The 19,186-nt window shown below is 43.2% G+C and overlaps 1 protein-coding gene across 9 annotated transcripts in view; it reads right to left on the bottom strand.

Moving 5' to 3' along the window:
* ATP13A3 (ATPase 13A3) overlaps positions 1-19,186 on the bottom strand; it is a 430,700-nt gene that overhangs the window by 235,959 nt on the left and 175,555 nt on the right. For all 9 annotated transcript variants that reach the window (XM_078666249.1, XM_078666244.1, XM_078666250.1 and 6 more), the window contains one exon: positions 17,143-17,277. In XM_078666249.1, coding sequence (XP_078522375.1) covers positions 17,143-17,277 — 135 coding nt within the window. The remainder of the gene's footprint in view (positions 1-17,142; positions 17,278-19,186) is intronic.

The following is a 19,186-nucleotide window of genomic DNA, read 5'->3' on the forward strand; positions in this document are numbered from 1 at the left end:
AAAATAAGAGCTTTAATTTTGCTCATTGTGCTCTTTGTTGGTTCTGTAAGCGACTCAAGGTTGCAACGCAAACATTAGAATTCATTAAGTTGAACAGGTACACTATATTCTTTTTAGATGTTTTAACATGGTTGGAATATAAAATATACAGATTTTCTTTTTACATGGATTGCATGTTACCATGCATTACAAATCAACCCCCAACCTACACGAAGGACCAAACCTTATCAAAGTACTTTAGAGCATTCCAAGCACAAAATGACCTTTTGGTTATTATTGTTTTTCTTTTACATGGTTCGTCAAAAAAAATGGACACAAAATAACACTCAAAAGTAATAATAAAACGAAATTCATTCTACAAGACACCTACAGCTGATGTCAGCATTCTCTTCAAAACTAAAAGATCGCTGGAATAAAAATGTTGGAATAATTGTTGAACAACGGTGCTTTCAATTGGACAAGAAACATTATCTTCACTGCATTTCAAATGTACGTCAACCACCCCTTTAAATTTACACAACTCTGTTACGGGTTAACACAACATGATATCTTTCCTATTGCAATTGTTAGGAAAAGGCCACTTATATTGCACTTAAGTTGGCCTCTCAGAGGCGAGTGTCCACTGCAGCACAAACGTGGATTGGGCCTACGTTATGGCAGAATGGCGTGGCTTCCTATTAAAGACACCAACTATTTGTTGAGAGGCCTGAAACCACTAAACAAAGGCATAGAATGGGACTAGATAATTAGGATCTGCTATTCTGGCTGTAATTGAGCTAGCCAAACGTAGAGAAATTGTGTATACCCACAGACTTGCTAACGCCATTTCAATTACATTTACATACACAAAATTAGGTACAATTATTCAAAAAAAGGTGTGAGGGTGAGATGACCATACAAATTTAAAGTGGAGGAAAAAAAATCAGGAAACAATTATAACATCTTAGAAAGTGATAATAAAAGTATGAATGTCTTTTTCATTGTTAAGATAAGCATAAAACAGATTTACTTCCAACCAGTCTATCCCAGTAGCCATGCTGTTCATGCGGGCTGAAGACGGCTAAAATGCCAGAAACCGGTCCTCGGAAGCTTGTTTCCGGTCCAGGGAAAGGCATGGCTTGTCAGTTCGTGCTGGACTGTTCCCATGAGGCACAGGGTCAGACTGATTTGCATATGGCCATGTCTGAACTGGGGTGGCAGAGTGGGCTAAAGAACGGTGATGGATTTAACCCAGATCTGTTGACTGAGTGTGAGTGTTTGATTGGTTCAGATGCTCTGTCCATCATCACCACCCCCTTTTGTACCACTTTGTTCATTAAGTTAGGAAAGTTTAAGATTTTAATAAATAAATAAATAAATTTGGACATTTAGAGGACACTATTGTGGAAATTATTTCTGATCTGCTCGAAATCTGTATACTACAGACTAGCTAATGAATCATGAGAATAGAAATACATTAATTCTGGTTTAGGTTTCAGGAATAATGGCTGCAAAACACACACACCCCTTCCCATGAAAAATAAAATCTACAATTACATCTCTGTTTACTCTTTTAGTGGTGTTACTTTTGAGATATAAAATATACTAGGACTACGCCTGCTCATGAAAATGGCCAATAATTACACTTGTGAGTGGGAGCATGCCACACTTCACACATTTTCATAAACATGCACCAATTATCCCCAAGTCAGACTCCTTCAAAAAGAACCCATACAATCAGGAAGGAAGGAAGGAGTTCACTCTAGTGGCAATAGCAGGACATTTGCAATAGCCTTGTTATCACCCAGCTTCTTTCATGAAGGGGTTCTCTTCCGGCTCTGTATACAATGATCTGTGAGACATATTAGGACTGTGCCTTCAGATGGGGTACATAAATTCCTCTACCGTAGACTGGGCTGAACTAAACTGCTCCCTGCCTTGCTGGACATTTATTTGCAAGAGGCTACCAAGATTTTAGTGAACTGGAACTTTATGGTACTGATGTAAAAGTGATTGTGTAGAGTGTAATAACTTTTAGGAATTGGATAAGGATCAGTTACTAAGTGCATGCTAGTTGCAGATTCGAAAACCAATGTTTGGCTCATTGGCACTTCAAAGCATCCTGGAAAAAGCCAATGAATAAAGACCTCTCTGCAGCTGTCCTGAGAAGAATGTATTTGACTGCCTACTATAGGATTGAGGAAGAGGTGATTTTACCTCTGGCTGATTCTTTGAAGCCCTGCATCTGATTGAAATATCAGATATGGATGTTGGCCCATAGTCAACTGTTGTGATAATGGGTGGATAATGGAAACCAGAATCAGTTCGGAGTCACTTAAAGGAATATGTTGCTTACCCAGTATACATCTGTTTGTGACATCTAGTGCTGTAGATTCACATGCTATCCATACTCCTGCCATCTAGTGTTAGGCTCGGATGTGTACAATCTTTAAAGTCACAAGGTGTAGCGACTCCTCCCTTAGGCAGTATGGCACATGAACATCGGATCGATCTTCAGATTGTTTTCACGCCCAGCAGGTGTAGGATGAAGAGTAAAGTGAAGCACGTTCATGTAATAAGAAAAGAAATCTGGTGGGTGTGTTGTTTGCAACAACCAAGGGCTTCTGGGGAGGCGGGAGGACAATGTGAATCTACAGCACTAAAAGCCACAAATAGATGTATACCGGGTACGTCACATATTCAGTTTGGGCCATGTGTAGCTGTAGATACACAAGCTTGCATAGACTAGAAAGCAGTTTCCCCTGTAAGGTTGTGGTTGGCCAAGGGATGTTGCAGAAAAATTAAAAAGCGGGCCTATGACAGTTGTCCTTCTTGGGCTTGCTGTCTTATTAGAACATCCACACAGTAGTGTTCAGCAACAGTGTGTGGTGTGGACCAAGCAATGGCCTTACAAATTTCTGCAAAGTTTACTAAACAAAAAAAAACCTCTGTAGCTGCTTTTTTAGGTCTTGCTGAGCCAGCGCATGCGCTGCTCTGGCGACATTTAGTAAGCGGCTTTTGAAAGTGCCACCACAGGCTTTTGGTGGCCTCAAACTTGCGTGCACGCGCGCAGCCGACATGCGATCGCGATCACTTTCGCGGCTGCGTCACTTTCACGGCCATGTGGCCAATGCTTGTTAACAAATAGTCACTCTCTCAGCCTTTGCCTTGCGGGAGAGAGCAGGGGCGTGTGCCAGCTGCATTTCTCGTGTGTCAGGTTACACACAAGGCGCAGCTCTTTCGCTTTTGCTTTTTTTCCCTGCACACGCACCATTTGCGACAGTGGAGCGTTGTCCTCAGACCCTTCCTCCCCACGAGCTTGTTTAAACCTGTGCCGTTTGCCAACTTGTTTACAAATATGGTCATTTGTGTGAAAGCAGGAATGTGGTGAAGCAATCCTGGTGCCGTAAGTCATAGATGTACACGGGCGACTATCGAGGGTTGCGAACGTATCCTCATCATTCATTAGATGCTCCACAGCACCCTTGCAAGCTGGCAAATGGCATCGTCTCCAGTCAATCACCTGCTGTCGGCACCGCAAGCACTGATCACCCGCTGCGGCATGCTTTTTCCTAGACAATAAGAAACGCGTTACTTACCTGTAACAGCAGTTATCCAGTATTGGTGTCTTTCATAGATTCACATGCCTGAATCATTCCCCGTCGTCGAGACGGGAGCCTCCGGTACATAGAAAAGTAATGTCCTATAGACATACATAGAGAAAAATAGGCCTAAGGGCCTCACCTTAGTAGCCTATCCTTGTCCTTTTGTAAAAAGGACCAAACTATTAGAGCCAGCCAATCAGCTATCACCTCCCTCTAGAACCTTCCTGACAGGAGCCTCAGTCTCTCAGATTTTCGTACGCACCAAGCTAGGTAGGCGTAATATAGTTAGAGAGAACGTGAGTCCTTCCAGGGGAGGCGGGAGGGTTGCATGTGAATCTATGAAAGACACCAATACTGGATAACTGCTGTTACAGGTAAGTAACGCATTTCTTATCCAGTATTAGGGGTGTCTTTCATAGATTCACATGCCTGAATCAGAGTAGTCCGCAATATATTATGCACATTTCTGATGTAATCATGCTATATAGTCATTTTAGATAATACACCTATTATCCTGCGACTTTGAAACATTAGCATACATCAATATATCATAACAGCAAGAGATGTGCATACCAGGATGGCGGGATGTCGGAAGGCTCACCTCACTGGAATAGATGGCGAAGCACCGCCTGGCCCACTGCTGCATCCTGCATAAGTTCAGCATCCAGGCAGTAGTGTCTGGAGAAGGTGTGCGGTGACTTCCACGTCGCCGCTCTACATATGTCCAAAATCGGCACTCCAGCGAACAGCGCTGCTGATGTGGACATTGCTCTGGTGGAATGCGCTTGAACATTAGCACTCAAAGGCCGTCCGGCCCTGTCATGGCAGAATGCTATCGCTGAGGAGATCCACCTGGAGATGCTCTGTTTCGTTAGAGGCATACCCATCCTTGGCCTACTGTAGGCCACAAATAGCTGTGATGACTTCCTGAAGCTCTTTGTCTTGTCTATGTAAAACTTTATACACCTTTTGAGGTCCAAGGAGTGCAGCGTTCTTTCTGCTGCGGTGGTAGGGTTTGCAAAGAAGGAACGTAGAACCACCGGTTCATTAAGGTGAAAGTCTGAAGGCACTTTCGGTATGAACTTGGGATTCGTCCTCAGCACCACCCTGTCCTGTTTGAACTGCATGAAGGGTTCCTGAATGGATAGAGCCTGTAGCTCGCTGACTCTCCTGGCAGACGTTAGAGCGAGTAGCAGAGCCATCTTCCATGAGATGTACTTGATGGGTGCTCTATGAATGGGCTCAAAAGGGTGCTTCATGAGTTGGGTGAGGACTAAATTGAGGTGCCATGTCGGTGGGACCCTTCTAGGTCTTGGGAAGGATCTATATAGTCCCTTTAGGAACTGCTTGATAAGTCTATTGGACCAAAGAGACGGTCCCTTGTAAGTCCTGGTGAATCGTGAAATGGATGCCAAATGCACCTTTATAGATGCGTGCGCCAATCCTGACTGTGCCAAGTGCAGTAGATATGGCAATATCTGTTCGGGTGTGATATGGAGTGGTCTCAGGCCTTTCTCTAAACACCATATGCAGAATCGTTTCCATTTTAGAGAGTACGTCTTGTTGGTACTGTCCGCTCTTGCTTTTGCCAGCACGTCCCTGCATTCCTGCAGGATGTTTAGATGACAGAACTCTCTGTGCTCAGGAGCCAGGCCGATAACCTGAGCGATTGCAGGGTCGGGTGCTGCACCTGCCCGTTGGACATTGTCAGCAGGTTCGGGTGCTGCTTCAGACGAATCGGTGTCCTGATGGAGAGGCGATGAAGATCCGAGAACCAGTGCTGCCTCGGCCAGAACGGGGAAATTAGGATCAGGGTACAAGGCTCCGCCTTCATCTTCCTGAGAACCCTGGGAATCATCGGAAATGGTGGAAAAGCGTACGCAAATACGCTGAACCAACCGATGGAAAGAGCATTTCCGAGTGACCTTGGTTGGGGACGCCAGCTTGCATAGTTTGGGCATTTGGCGTTCTCCTTGGTGGCAAACAGGTCGATTCCTGGGACTCCCCATTCTGAGAATATGTGATCCAGCGTACTCTCGTCGAGCTCCCATTCGTGGGAGAGGGATTTCTGTCTGCTTAGGGCGTCCGCAATGGTGTTGTCCTTGCCCGGGACATAGTCCGCTTTGAGCGTGATCCCATGGAGTACAAGCCAGTTCCAGATCTTTTGCGAACGCGTTCCTCCCTGTTTGTTGAGATAGTGCATCGTCGTGGTGTTGTCCGTTCTGATGAGCACCTGGGAGTTCTGGATGCGTGGTAAAAAGGCTTGCAGTGCCAGATACACAGCCCTCAGTTCTAGAAGATTTATATGGAGTTGCTTCTCCTGATTTGTCCATTTGCCGCTTATTTGGAGGTCCTGGAGAACAGCTCCCCAGCCTTCCAGGGATGCATCCGTGGTGATCACCAGAGGTGCTGCTGGAAGTAGGAATGGTAGTCCTATAGACAGATTCTTGTGATTTTTCCACCATTCCAGGCTCTTGGACATTTGTGGTGTTATCTTCACTATGTCTTCGAAAGAACCTGTACTCTGTGTCCATTAGTTTGTGAGGGCTTCTTGCAATGGGCGCATCCTGAGTCTGCAGTGCGGGATGAGGAGTATACAAGAAGACATCATGCCCAGGAGTGATTTGTAAGTTCGAACTCTTAGGGACTTCCTTGATGCCACAGCCGTGGCCAGAGATATTATCTTGTGTTTCCTTTCCTTTGAAGGAAATGCTCTTGCGCATTCTGTGTTCAAGGTCGCCCCAAGGAAGGTGATGTTCCTTGTTGGGGTCATGCAGGATTTCTCGGGATTGAGAGTCAATCCTAGCTGCTGAAAGAGATTGGTGCAGGCGTTGGAGGATTCGGTAGCGCCTGCAGCTGAAGGTGCTTTTACCAGCCAGTCGTCGAGGTAGGGGAAGACCTGGTGACCCATTTGACGCAGAAAAGCTGCCACAGGTGAAAGGCACTTGGTGAAAATCCGCGGTGCGGATTTGAGGCCAAAGGGTAGGACTTTGAATTGGTAGTGCTGTCCTGCCACCTCGAACCTCAGGAATTTTCTGTGCCCCTTGAGTATCGGGATGTGGTAGTAGGCATCCTGGAGATCCAAAGATGTCATAAAATCTCCTTTTTCCAGCATGCCTAATATTTCTTGGATCGTCACCATCCTGAACGACTGACTCTTCAGGAAAGAGTTGAGTGCCGTGAGGTCTAGTATGGGCCTCCACTTTTTCTCCTTCTTGCGTATAAGAAAGAAGCGGGAATTGAATCCCCTTCCTCTTTGAGACGATGGAACTCCCTCGATCGCTCCTTTCTTCAACATCGCAGATATTTCCTGGAGCAGCAGTCGTAGATGTTTGTGCGGAAGCCTGCGGGGAGGTGTTGCAGGTGGGATGGTGATGAATTCCAGGGAATGGCCGAATCTTATTAACTGGAGTACCCACCGATCTGTGGTGATGAGATGCCAATTGTCTAGGAAATGGGTCAATTTTCCTCCAATCTTTAATGAGGGATATAGTTGCTGGACTGGCTGGAGTAATTGGTCACTGGCGTCCGCCAGTGCCCCTCCTCTGGTTTTTGCCCCTGAAGTTTGATCTCCCGTAAGAAGTCTGACGACCTTGTTGCTGCTTCTGTTGGTACTGGGATTTATTCTGATAGGAATACGAGGACCTATTTTGAAAGGATCCCCTGTAGGAGGACTGGCCCCTGGATTTGTTACCTCAAAAGGACTGGTTCCTTGCCTGCAAAGTACCAAGTGCTCTAGCAGTATCAGTGTCTTTTTTGATTGTTTGGAGCGCCTCGTCAATTTTGTCTCCGAAAAGGTGTTGGCCATCGAAGGGCATGTCCAGCACCTTCGTCTGCACCTCTTGTCTGAATGATGTTGCCTTAAGCCATCCCTGACGGCGCAGGACTGCTGCCCCAGCTAGTTGTCGAAAGCCCGTCATGGCTACATCTATGGCACAATCAATGATCTCAGCTGCCGAGGTTTGACCCTCCGTAAGCAGTGCCTTGACCTCCTCCTGAACTGTATCTGGCAGTTCCGCTATATATGGGACTATATCTTCCCAAAGCTGGCGGTTATAACGCCCCAACAGGGCTATGGAGTTGGCCACCTTGATGGTCATGGCCGATGTCGTTGTAAACCGTTTACTGATGGTGTCCAACTTCCTTCCTTCCTTCCTTCCTTCCTTCCTTGTCCGGTGGGGCTGACAGAGGAGAGGAAGGGTTGCGAGAATTATTTTGGGCCGCCTGGGTTACAACTGAATCCGGTTTCGGGTGCCCATTAAGGCAAGCTGCCGCTGTGGTTGGAGCCTTGTATTTTTTATCCAGGCGTGGAACCACCGCAGGTATAGAGGCCGGCGTCATCATCAGTTTGTTTCCCTGGTCCCAGAGAAAGTCTATTATTGGGATAGACTTCGTTATCTTCTTTGTTTGCTCCTTAAAGTCATATAAGAAGCACTCGGTCTCAGTTGATTCCATCTCCATATGAAATCGCTTCGCTGCTCTTTCCACTATTCTATGGAAACCGCCAATGTCCACTGGCGGTGAATCTGACTGGCGCGGTTGGGGTGAAGCTGGGGAAGATGCCACATACTCTTCGTCCTCTTCGTGATCCGTCTGATCCTCTTGGACTTCCCCCTCTTCCATTTCCTCAGCCTCCTCATCTGATGATTCTATCACCTGAGGTGGCACTTTCTCATGGCGGACCTGAGTAGTTGGCCGTGTCTGTCTTGGGGCTGCCGCTGGTGTATTTGTAGCAGGCGTCGGGCCCCCTGTCTCAGTTGTCGGTGTTTCCGGGAAACGCTGTTTGTAGTCCTGGATAAGGTATTTAAGGTCATTCACAATTGAAGCGGGAAGGCATACCATCGGGATGACCTCTGTACGAACATGAGCTTGGAAAGAGTGTTCCTGGTAGCTCATCTCATCCTGTTCTTCGTCCGTGCTCTGACATTTCACGTGAAGGTCTGAAATGGAAGTAGCCTGATCCAGGAGTTCTTCTTCAGATTCTTCACTCTGGAGAATCTCCGTGGGCAAATGACTTTGTACCTTACTTGGTGACGTGGTTTCTGGCGTAATCTGCTTCTTGGTCAGTTTGCCAGACACAGGACCTTTTGCAGTAGCCCCTGCCGTCGTCCCTGGTGTTGTCGACGGTGGTAGGGTCAAAGACGACGTTTCTATCAGCTTGGATTTCTTCCACGGTTCAGTAATGACTAATTCAGACGACGATTCTCCCGTCGACGGTACCCTCGTCGATGGCATGACCTTCGACGACGGTGCCTCCGTAGACGATACTTTCTTCGTCGACGATGCCTTCGTCGACGATGCGCTCGTCGACGATTCATTCCTCGTCGACGTCTTCGTCGTCAACCCTCCCGTGGACGGTGGACTCTTCATCGACGATGTCGTCGTTGACGGGGCAGTCTTCAGCAGTATTATAGATGGAATAGGTTTACCAGCTGACGACGATGAAGGAGTGGTCGTCGTCGATGAGAAAACCGACGACGCTGTCGTCGTCGACACAGTCGTCGTCGCTGTGGAGACGGAAACTGGCGCCACAACTCTTTTTTGCGTCGAGGAGGATGTCGCAAGCTTACTGGACGACTGCGTAGGCTTCTTAAAAGCCTGAGAGCCCTTTTCAGACACTGAAGATTTTGTCGATCTTGCCTCTGAAGACTTCTTTTGTACCTTCATAGGAGGAGTGTCTGAGGGGCCAGGGGACTCCACCCTTGGCCTCTTCAGGGAGACTTCTGAGGTCATTGAAAAGCTTCCCTCGGAGGAATCCACATTTTCCCTCTTTTTAAGCCTGTCCAGCCAGATGAGCAGGCGACCTTCTCTGTCCCTCAAGGTCTTGTTAGGGAAAGACCTACATATCTTACAGTCTTTAGGTATGTGGTCAGGATAAAGGCAATATAAGCATAGGTCATGCTTGTCTTCCACATGTAGCCTTTTCTCTCCACATGAAGAGCAGGCCCTGAAAAGGGCTTTCTTCTGGGATTCAGACATGCCAGAATTTTGAAGAAATAAATCACTTACTCCAATGATAAGTGGTTTGAAGTAATCCTGTTCGAGATTTTTGGAGAAAGAACTCACTTTTAAAAGTGAACAAGTTGGTTTTGAAGAGATCCTGAGGAGAACTCAGGTTGGAGACTCCCTAGCACAACGTGCGGTAGAAAATCTGAGAGACTGAGGCTCCTGTCAGGAAGGTTCTAGAGGAGGTGATAGCTGATTGGCTGGCTCTAATAGTTTGGTCCTTTTTACATAAGGGCAAGGATAGGCTACTAAGGTGAGGCCCTTAGGCCTATTTTTCTCTATGTATGTCTATAGGACATTACTTTTCTATGTACCGGAGGCTCCCGTCTCGACGACGGGGAATGATTCAGGCATGTGAATCTATGAAAGACACCCCTAATACTGGATAATCCATGACTCATCACAAGAATTGGAACAAAACGACCTGTCTCACCGTCGGATGTCAGCGGTAGTCGTCTCACCACTGGACGTCAGCGGAGCTCATCTCCCTGTAGACTGTGACCCTGGGATGGTCACCAGCCTGTAGCCATCAACTCTCTGCCAGGGTTACCCCACTAGCTGAGTTATAATCATAATAATGTGGTTTTGACTATTCATCTGCCTTTGGTAACGTGCATTTGGCCTGCCTGTGCATAAAATCCAAAATTCTGCCTCCACTCACCACCTCTTTCACAAATTCACAATATCTGATTAGCTTATTTTCTCGGAAACACCTTGAATTCCATGCTTCTTTGACTGAGCTGCTAAAATTCTATGCAACTGAGCATGTTGTGAAGCGCCTCGGCAAAATGATCAGATACATAGGTGCACAGAAGTACTCAGGCAAGTGTCAGGGGTTAGGTCCTCAAAAAGGTAAGGCCTCAACCCGGAACAGCCGTAGGCGCCCCCGCCCGCTCCCCATAGCACTGTTTAACCTAACGTATGCCAGCTAATGGGAAGACAGGAAGAAAGGATGCCTGTGTGAAAAGGTAGGGAAAACTGACGGCTCTATGACTGCTTTCATTTCACTTTATTATAACTTGTCAACATGCTGCACAGCAGCCACAATGCTCTACAAACACATACATTAAAAACATTGGCTAAGTCAGTAGCTCTAGCAAACACTTGCAAGGTCCCAAAGGCGAGACCTATTGGCTATGCCAATGCTTGTTCCAAGTAGAATGTGGCATTGGAGGTGTTGTAAGCGGTCTTTGGGCTTTGGCAAAGCAGGTCTGTTTTCATTAGACTATCCAGCAAGCTATTACTTGTTTTGAGATAGCGGTCCCTTTACAGGGTATTGAGAAGGCTACAAACAACTGTTGAGTGTTCCAAAATGTTTGTGTTCTAACTATATAGCTTGATAAGGCTCTTTTAACATCTAGTGCATGAAATTCCCTTTCTATTACTGTGGATGGATGTGAAACAATGGTACTTCTATGGTTTGGTTGAGGTGAAAATATGAGATTACCTTGCATGGAAGGGTTGGTGTGAAGAACTACGAAAGTCACTTTCCAGGACTGAATTTTCAAAGAACAAGAATGAAGGGGTTCGAAATGGGACCCCATTAACCTTGTGAGAAATATATTAAGATTCCAGGATGGGGTTGGAGGTAGTCTGGGAGGGATGACTCTGAAGTCCCCCCCATAAAAGCTTAAATGTTACTTCTAACAATTCTTTTGGTATATTTGGTGACTTTTGATTACCAATGAACTCCCCAGGTTACCTACCATCTAGACTGTAGAAAAAACATATGGTAACCATAGCGAAATCCATAGCTTGCAGATTACAGTTTCTTAACCATTTTAGACTCAAACTCCAAAAAGGACAAGTTGATACATTTTTCTCCTTCAGAAGAATATCCATTGACATCATAAGCACTGAAAAGCCCACCAGCATGTGGGATCCCAGACCAAATTTGAAATTAAAAATGTGCACTTCTCTCTTGAAAAGCCAATTTCCAGCATAAAGGTGAAACAATGGCAGGCTATTGAAGGCTATATTAGCCATTTTGTATTCAATTTTCTTTCAAAAGTAGCCAAATCAAATTGAAAAATGTCACTCAAAGAATAATAACACAAATGTTTACACACCTTTACTTAAAAGAAATGTAAGAGAAAAGGAGGGCAATATAGCTAAATAGGCTGCAGTCTATAGAGCTGAAAAATGTCACTGCTCCTTTAAGGGAATACAAACCACCGACATCCAATCATATCCTGTCAGTGACAGTTGTTTCAGTTCTTTTCCATCATAAACTTTGGATCTGGCTTAGTAGGTCATCTTCATTTCTACTCCTCCACCAGGGAGGAAGAAGAGAAGATTATGATTTCAATGGAGATTCCCCTAAAGGATAATTAGGATTATAAGTAAGCAATTTGTCTCTGCCTTCAGGGATCGCCACTGATGATCATAAGCACTAAATACAATTGCAAGACAATCTCATTTCAGGCAGTGGAAGAAAGAAAACATTTATATCTAGGAAAATGTCCACCAAGAAGCTTGGCCAACTTAGGTAGCTCCTATGGATACTATGGAATCTGAATCTAGGCAATACTATCTTGTGAAAGTAGAGACTCCACATCTCAGTAGCAGGGATATTCCTTAAAGGAGTAGTTGCAGCATTACACTTAATATAATGGGCCTACGGTATGATCTGAATGCCCATATTCATCTTCTTATAACAGAGGAGAATATAAGGGAGAATACACCAGGAAATTGTCTACTCTGAGGTGGTCAAGCATGTTTGACAAGGTCCATAGTTTACGGAGTCAACTCCATGGATGTCCTACTTTTATCAAGATAAATCCAAGAACCCTCCTAAACATCCTAAGCGTTTAAGGACTTTCCTGCAGGAGTGGTAAGATTTCGAACAAAATGTAGGAAAAGTAATTCTGATTAACATGAACTCCAAGATCGCATTGGAAAGAAACAAAGGGGGGGTCCTCATGACTTCCTTGCTGCTATGAGAACTGTGTAGGGCTAGTGAGAACATTAGGCCTGAATTTCACGAACTCTACATGTAGATGTGATTGCCTCCAAGAAAGGAGCCTTACATGACGGGTACTGCAAAGAAGCACCAATGAATACATTTGAAAGGAGGACCCATTAGTTTAGAAAGAACTATATTGAGCTCCCAAGGACGAGGAAGTCTCCTAAGATAGATGAAGTCTCCCAATAGGTGAAAATACCATTTGAATGCCTTCCAGGAAGTATTTAACAATAGGAATCCTGAACAAATAGGTTTGTGAAGGACATTTCCAGAATGTTATAATAGCAGCATGAATACCTTTAAAAGAATAGAACTGTAAGCCTGACCTTGCTAATTGCAGGACTTAAGAAGTTCTAGCTCTTCCTGTCATTTTGCCAGATAAATGTTTCTCATAACACCCAATGTAGAATCTCAACCACTTGAAAAAGGAGGAAGGTCCAGTAGATGTACGTTTGGCTTTCTTTAAAATATCCAGATAGTCCTGAGGAAGATTCTGATGTCTGTACTGAAAGAGTTATAGAGCAATTATGCCATATTCAAAGATGGTAAGCTGTGCACAGAATGTGGCCCCCAACCATGTAGAGGAGATCCAGTTTGCATTGAAGCTTCATGTGTCGCTGCTCCGACAAATGAAATTTGGTAAACATCTACTGGCATGGCTACCTTGGTACCGTGAAAATCATCCTTGTTATGGAGTAGGTCAGACTGAAGAGTAGGTGCAGGAACTTTCCTGACTAGTCAATCAAAAGGGCATTTACTTAGGGTACCGGTTGCAGTACTGAAATCAAACTCTGGGGATTTCCTGTATTTTGTGAACTGATGAACCCTAATGTGTCTAAGATGATGAGAAATTCTTTGTCATTTATGGACAACTTGTGGTTTTCTTGGGTAATCTTGCTGAGAGAGTTGGATTTAACATTGTTAACACTTGGGATGTGAACTGCTGTGATTTGCAGGTCTCTGGCTTTGAGCCATTTCCAAGCCGAAGCAGTCTGGATCTCGTCCCTGTTCAGGTAATGCATAGTTGTAATATTGTCCTTCCGGACAAGAAAAGAGCAGTTTGGCTATATTGGAGGAACAAAAATTTTGAGACAAGTGGACTCCTCTTAACCCTGGCAGGTTGCTATGATATAGACTCTTTGAGGAACCATGTGCCTTGCACTCGATGATACATACCAGCTCCCCACTCAATCAGGAAAAATCCTTTACAACTGTCAGAGTCTGAATATCTTGATGAAATGGTACCTCTTTGAGGAGATTTTCTACTTTGCCCCAAGCACTATAGTGACTGAATTGCTGTTGGAGTAGGAGTAGGAGTTAATTTGCATTCCCGACTGTTAGAGTATTAGCACCACTGAACGTCCAGATACTGCTGGAAGGGGTCATGTGAAGACAAGTGTGAGGTACTAGAAAAAGGCAGGATTCCATGGATCCCAGTAGTTCTGTCGGGACATCACTTGTGATGTGTTCAGAACAATTTTGCTAATTCGAAGAGACATAGCAGTTATTCCATAGGTTACACTTTTGCCCCCTATACAACCAACACTACTCCAAAACAGTAAAAGGACTAAGCTGGCTTCATACTGGCCTTTGCATGGTTGACTCAGAGCCCTGCTCGTTTAGAACGCCAAGAGCTGTCTAGAAATGAGAAAATACATTTTGGGCATATGGGTAGTCAAGAATTCTTTATTGTCGGAGATGGGCGGATACTACTACCATGATTTTGAGAATGTAAATGGGCAAATTTGAAGGAAGGGCCTTTTGTTGGTCATACAATATATCATGTGAGCCTTCAATTTTTCCACACTATCGGAATATGTAACTGTGAATGTTGGGGGTTTACGGCACACAACCAATTCACCTGAGTTTAGGGTACAATTAGCAGAGAACAAGCAACTGGAAGTGTTCTCTCTACATTTTCACTATTTTGAAATCAAGAAGGAGTCTGAATTCTTGTGTTGATTTCATTTTTGCAAATCAGAAATAAACAGGAAAATGTATTCTTCCCTTTTGGGAAGAGGGGTTCTATTCTATAGATTCCTTCTCTAGAAGGGTGATGACCTCTTGCTGAAGTTTCTACAATTAAATTGGGACAACATCTTTTGAGGAATAACTGAAGAATTTATGAACCATAAAGAAATGCCATATTGCACAATATTTGGCACTGATCTGTCTTTTGTGATGCTTTGCTGCTCTTGTAGATGTTTTGTGAAACCTTCCCTCCTTACTAGAGTGATGTACAGAAGGAGAATAGAGGAGTCCCAGTTTGCTTCCAGGAACAAGCTTCTTGCAGATCCAGATGGTTGCTCTCCACCTCTGCCTCCTAAAAACTGCCCATGCAGGTATGATTTTTGCTCCAGGATTGCGGACGTTGAGATCACCGAGGTGGGTTTGAAACCTCTGAAGGAAATAGAAGTGATCCTAAGGCCAATAAGGCTTCCTGTATTCCTCCAATTCTAGCCTTCAAGGCACCAATCTGTCTTCCATTTGCTTCTTTTTCTCATCATTGTGGGACTCAAAAAGAGAAGTACCAGAAAAAGGAAGGTTTATCATACATGCTGCTGTGATTTTAGTTTTAGGATAGTAAGCTTTAATCAATGATTGTCACATGGCTAAACCATGACAGTAGCCTTGACCAACAAGATCACAGAAGTCACAACCACACATTTGCTTTAAGGATATCACTGTCTCTGATAAATTCTCCTGGAAATCCTCTATGTCTTTTCCATGAAGTCTGTCAGAGAAGCATTGTTATGAATCCCAAATAGAGCTCTGGTTGCTTTAAGGGAAGAGGCAGACATTCAAACATGTTTCTCCCTACAGATTCTGGGCACTTACTTTTCTTTTCAGAAGAAACTTTGAAAATCGTAGAGTAGTATTTTCTTTTGCTGATACAAGTAGTCAATCTTGTTGAGGGTCCGATCTTGAGAAAAAATGATCTGTTCTAGGGCCTTGTATTTCTTTTGTGGCATTGTTGAAGCCACCTTGCTCGAAGATGCATCTGAAAGAGGTCCAAGGAGCATTCCAAAAGCCCAGCGACCAGACGAAGCACAGGCCTTGGTGTAGATTGGTGAAAAACGATCTTAATAAAAATGACATGTTATGGTTGATACTGTGGACACCGGAATATTCAACCTTCTGCCCCCCTCATCAAGACTTTTGATAGGTGAGAACCTAAAAGGAGGAGAGTCTGTCACAGTTGGAGAATGTGTTCTAATAGGCGAATAAGCAGTAACTGACCTGGAAGTGATTGTTCTTGGAGTAGTGCACCTGTGGCAGGAACATATATAAGTCTATAACATGAATGTCTGTAATGGATTCTGTGACTATAACCTATCCAGCTACATGGACTTCCTATTCTCTAATTTTACTTTTAAAAAAGGGTTTGGAATTCAGTTTTTATTGTTAGTAATCTTTATTAAGGGACATTTTTAAATATGAAGAGGATTTTTTTTTTTTAAATGAAAAGATAATTGGCCAATATAGTCTTCAACAGGCTGTCAAACGTGTGTTAATTGTTAAAAAGGAAAAATATGGCTTTTCTAGGGAAAGTGTATATTTTTTAAAGTGTTCCGGGATCCTGCACATTGACAATACTATTCAGTGCTTGCTCATAAATGGAGGTCCTTCGAATGAGAAAATGTTGGTTTCCCATGTGCAGTAATGTTTTATACAATCTACGAGCAATAGCACAGAGAACTCAAAAACGTTGCTATTTGTGCATGCGATTGATCATTTGTATAGTAGTACGCTGGATAAATGTGAGTGTGGCCGATTCCTTAGTAATGGTATTTGAGCATTCTAACAGAAAGATAAAAGGTAAGTAGATAAGGTGTGTGTATAACAAGCATGTATTTATCATGGTCAATCTGGGGAAATTGTTGTATGCTTAACAGGACTCCATTTAGAACATATGTTACATGCAAAAATGAGAAGCAATTATCTTTACTAAGAATTAAATCGTTTTTACTTTTTTCTGTTTGAATATGTGCCTGTTGGACCACAAATTTGGTTTCAATTTATTACGTAGTCCTTTAAATTCCCCCAAAAAGGGAAGGTGTGGCAGATTAGTAACAAGTAATGTTGTTGGCTCGAAAAAAATCACAAGCACCACCGTCAAATAGGGCCAAATTCAGCAACATTTTGGTTTGTGTCCCATGAGTGAGACAGAATTTAATAAAACAACGTCCAGTACCGTAAAGAAGTAATCTTGCTGAGAAAAATGAAAAAGAGCTGCCACAATGTGAACTAGCTTTTATATTTACGCAAGGTATTAAATAGGTCACATTCCAAACAGAATTAAAATTTCTGGTCTAATAGAGCTAGCATGTCCCTTACTTGGATTCACTGCACTGCTCTGAATGATTGCAGTGTGTTGGTGATCACTTTCTTTCAAAACTAAAATCTTTATGTATTTAAAAAAGATACGCTATTGTGTATTTTCCTAACTACTTTCACTTCACCAGACAGTAACAGTCATCGTAACACATCGTCATTTTAACAGTGGCAAATTTTGTGAAATAACTTTTTATTGTACGATTTATGTGGTAAGCTACATCGTATGTAAAGTTGTAAAGTTGAAAATACCTTTTTAATTGTGTACAGCGAGCTAACAACAGATATAACAGACATAACCACAATTGCCAATGCATAGTAGTAATATCCATCTGTAGTCCATAGAATAACGCTGAAAAGCTGAAAAATGTAAAATGGATTAAGGACCTAAAAAGAAAAAAAGAAAGTTATGTTAGAAATGGTTTTGCAAAGGAAAAATCTTTTCTGTTGTCAAGACAAGGTTATGCATACAGTCAACAACAAAATTAATGTTGCAAAGTTCTATCACAGAAGGCGTATGTTCTCTAAAAAGAAAAGATAATGAAGATTTCAGAGCTCCATCATTGTTCAAGGTTTGTGCAAAAAATACTGGTCTATAGAGAACAGAGCTGAAAAAGAACTAGTATATTGAATATGTATTTCAAAGCAGCTGAGACCCAATATTAGTGCAGTCAGCTATAGATATCAACATACATTCAACCAGAACTTATTGTTATGCAATTTGTGAGTTTTAAGAAGCATAAAAAGTAGTGCATTTTCTTGTCTTCATGAGTGCACTAAATTATAACCCAGCATATGTTGGTGCTATGCAATCAGTTTCGAGTTGGAGATTGTGGAAGTAGCTATCCTGGATATCTGTGTCACTAAGCAACATGATCAGTGATGGGAAATCCATTCCCTCAATGTAGCAAGTCAGAACACCTACAATCACCATGTCTTGTGAGTAGATAGATTTCCTATAGTTAGGGAAAGCTTCAATTTTGCGCCCCCACCCTGAAACATATCCGCCTATTTCCACTCCTTGCGTACATGTTACTTGAGCAATTCTTTGCTGGACTAATGTCAGAGGCCAAGAATCAGTCCGCTTTACTGCTCTCAAAAGATAATTTTTGTGTTGTATTGAAGTCTGTACGTTTTGATCAGCAGTTTTTAGCTTACACTACTCAATCATAATCATATACACACACCTAAATCCTTAGAAAAATGCTACTCATAACTACCAAACTCCATTGTGATAATGAAACTGCACCTCACAGGTTAGGCCTAACAGTGAATCTGGTCAGGGGTGCTTTGGTTCGGGTCAGAGGGTATCCATGCCTAGCAGATTGGCCTGCATCGTACTTTGGGAGGCAGCCAAGCCTCATTTGCATAAGCTTGATTCCTGACTGTATGTAGTAATCAGGACAACACAGGTATGATGAAGTCAACGTAGGTTTATTGAAGAGTAGGTAAAGCAGGTAAGAAGGTCTCTGTAAGCTCCATCAATAGTCCCACAACAGTCCCACCGGGAGCAGCCTGCTAGCTGCTCAGCCCCATCCATCCATCCAACTGTCACTCTGCTCCAGTCACGAAAGCATTCCACACATAGCCCACACACCAAACATTCCACTCAGAACACTGATACAGGCTGAGCAGCTAGGAGCAAGTTAACATAAGAGATAAATAGAAATAGGAAAATACTACATATCTCTTTCCTTATAAATGAAAGACGAAACTAAACGTCTTGAAACTATAGACCTATAAATACAAGATAAGATAAATAATAAAAACGTCTAAAACTAAAAGCATAAATGCATAAGCTAAATGTATACACCGAACATCTTAAAACAATAAACATACCAGCAAAAGATAAGTTGATACATGTACCAAACAACTTAAGGCTGTAAACGCAACAGCAAAAGATAAGTAACATAGTCAGTAACCCAGGGATAACAGAAATAACATCACGAGAGGAATAGCGACTACGCAATATAAAAAGAGAAGGGAAAAAAGGTAAAAATATAAAATACAAAATACCCATCTCCCCCTCTAAATAAAGGCAATACATTTATGACAAAAATGTATATAATCTCATGTAGGGAAGACTCCATGTAAAAGTGTGGAAAAAGGGACTGGGACCCAAATTCCTGCCCCACTCTAAACAGGGGACAACATGTATGTAAATGTAGACAAAAGGTACTCATACCCAATGTCCTGCTCCCAACCTAAACAGGGGGCAACAAATATGTAGATATGGACAAGAGGGACTTGCATCCAATGTCCTGCCCCCGTAAACCAAAAGGGACCACCTGTGAAA

This window comes from Lissotriton helveticus, chromosome 11, assembly GCF_964261635.1.
Source record: "Lissotriton helveticus chromosome 11, aLisHel1.1, whole genome shotgun sequence".
In the NCBI taxonomy this organism is placed as follows: Eukaryota; Metazoa; Chordata; class Amphibia; order Caudata; family Salamandridae; genus Lissotriton; species Lissotriton helveticus.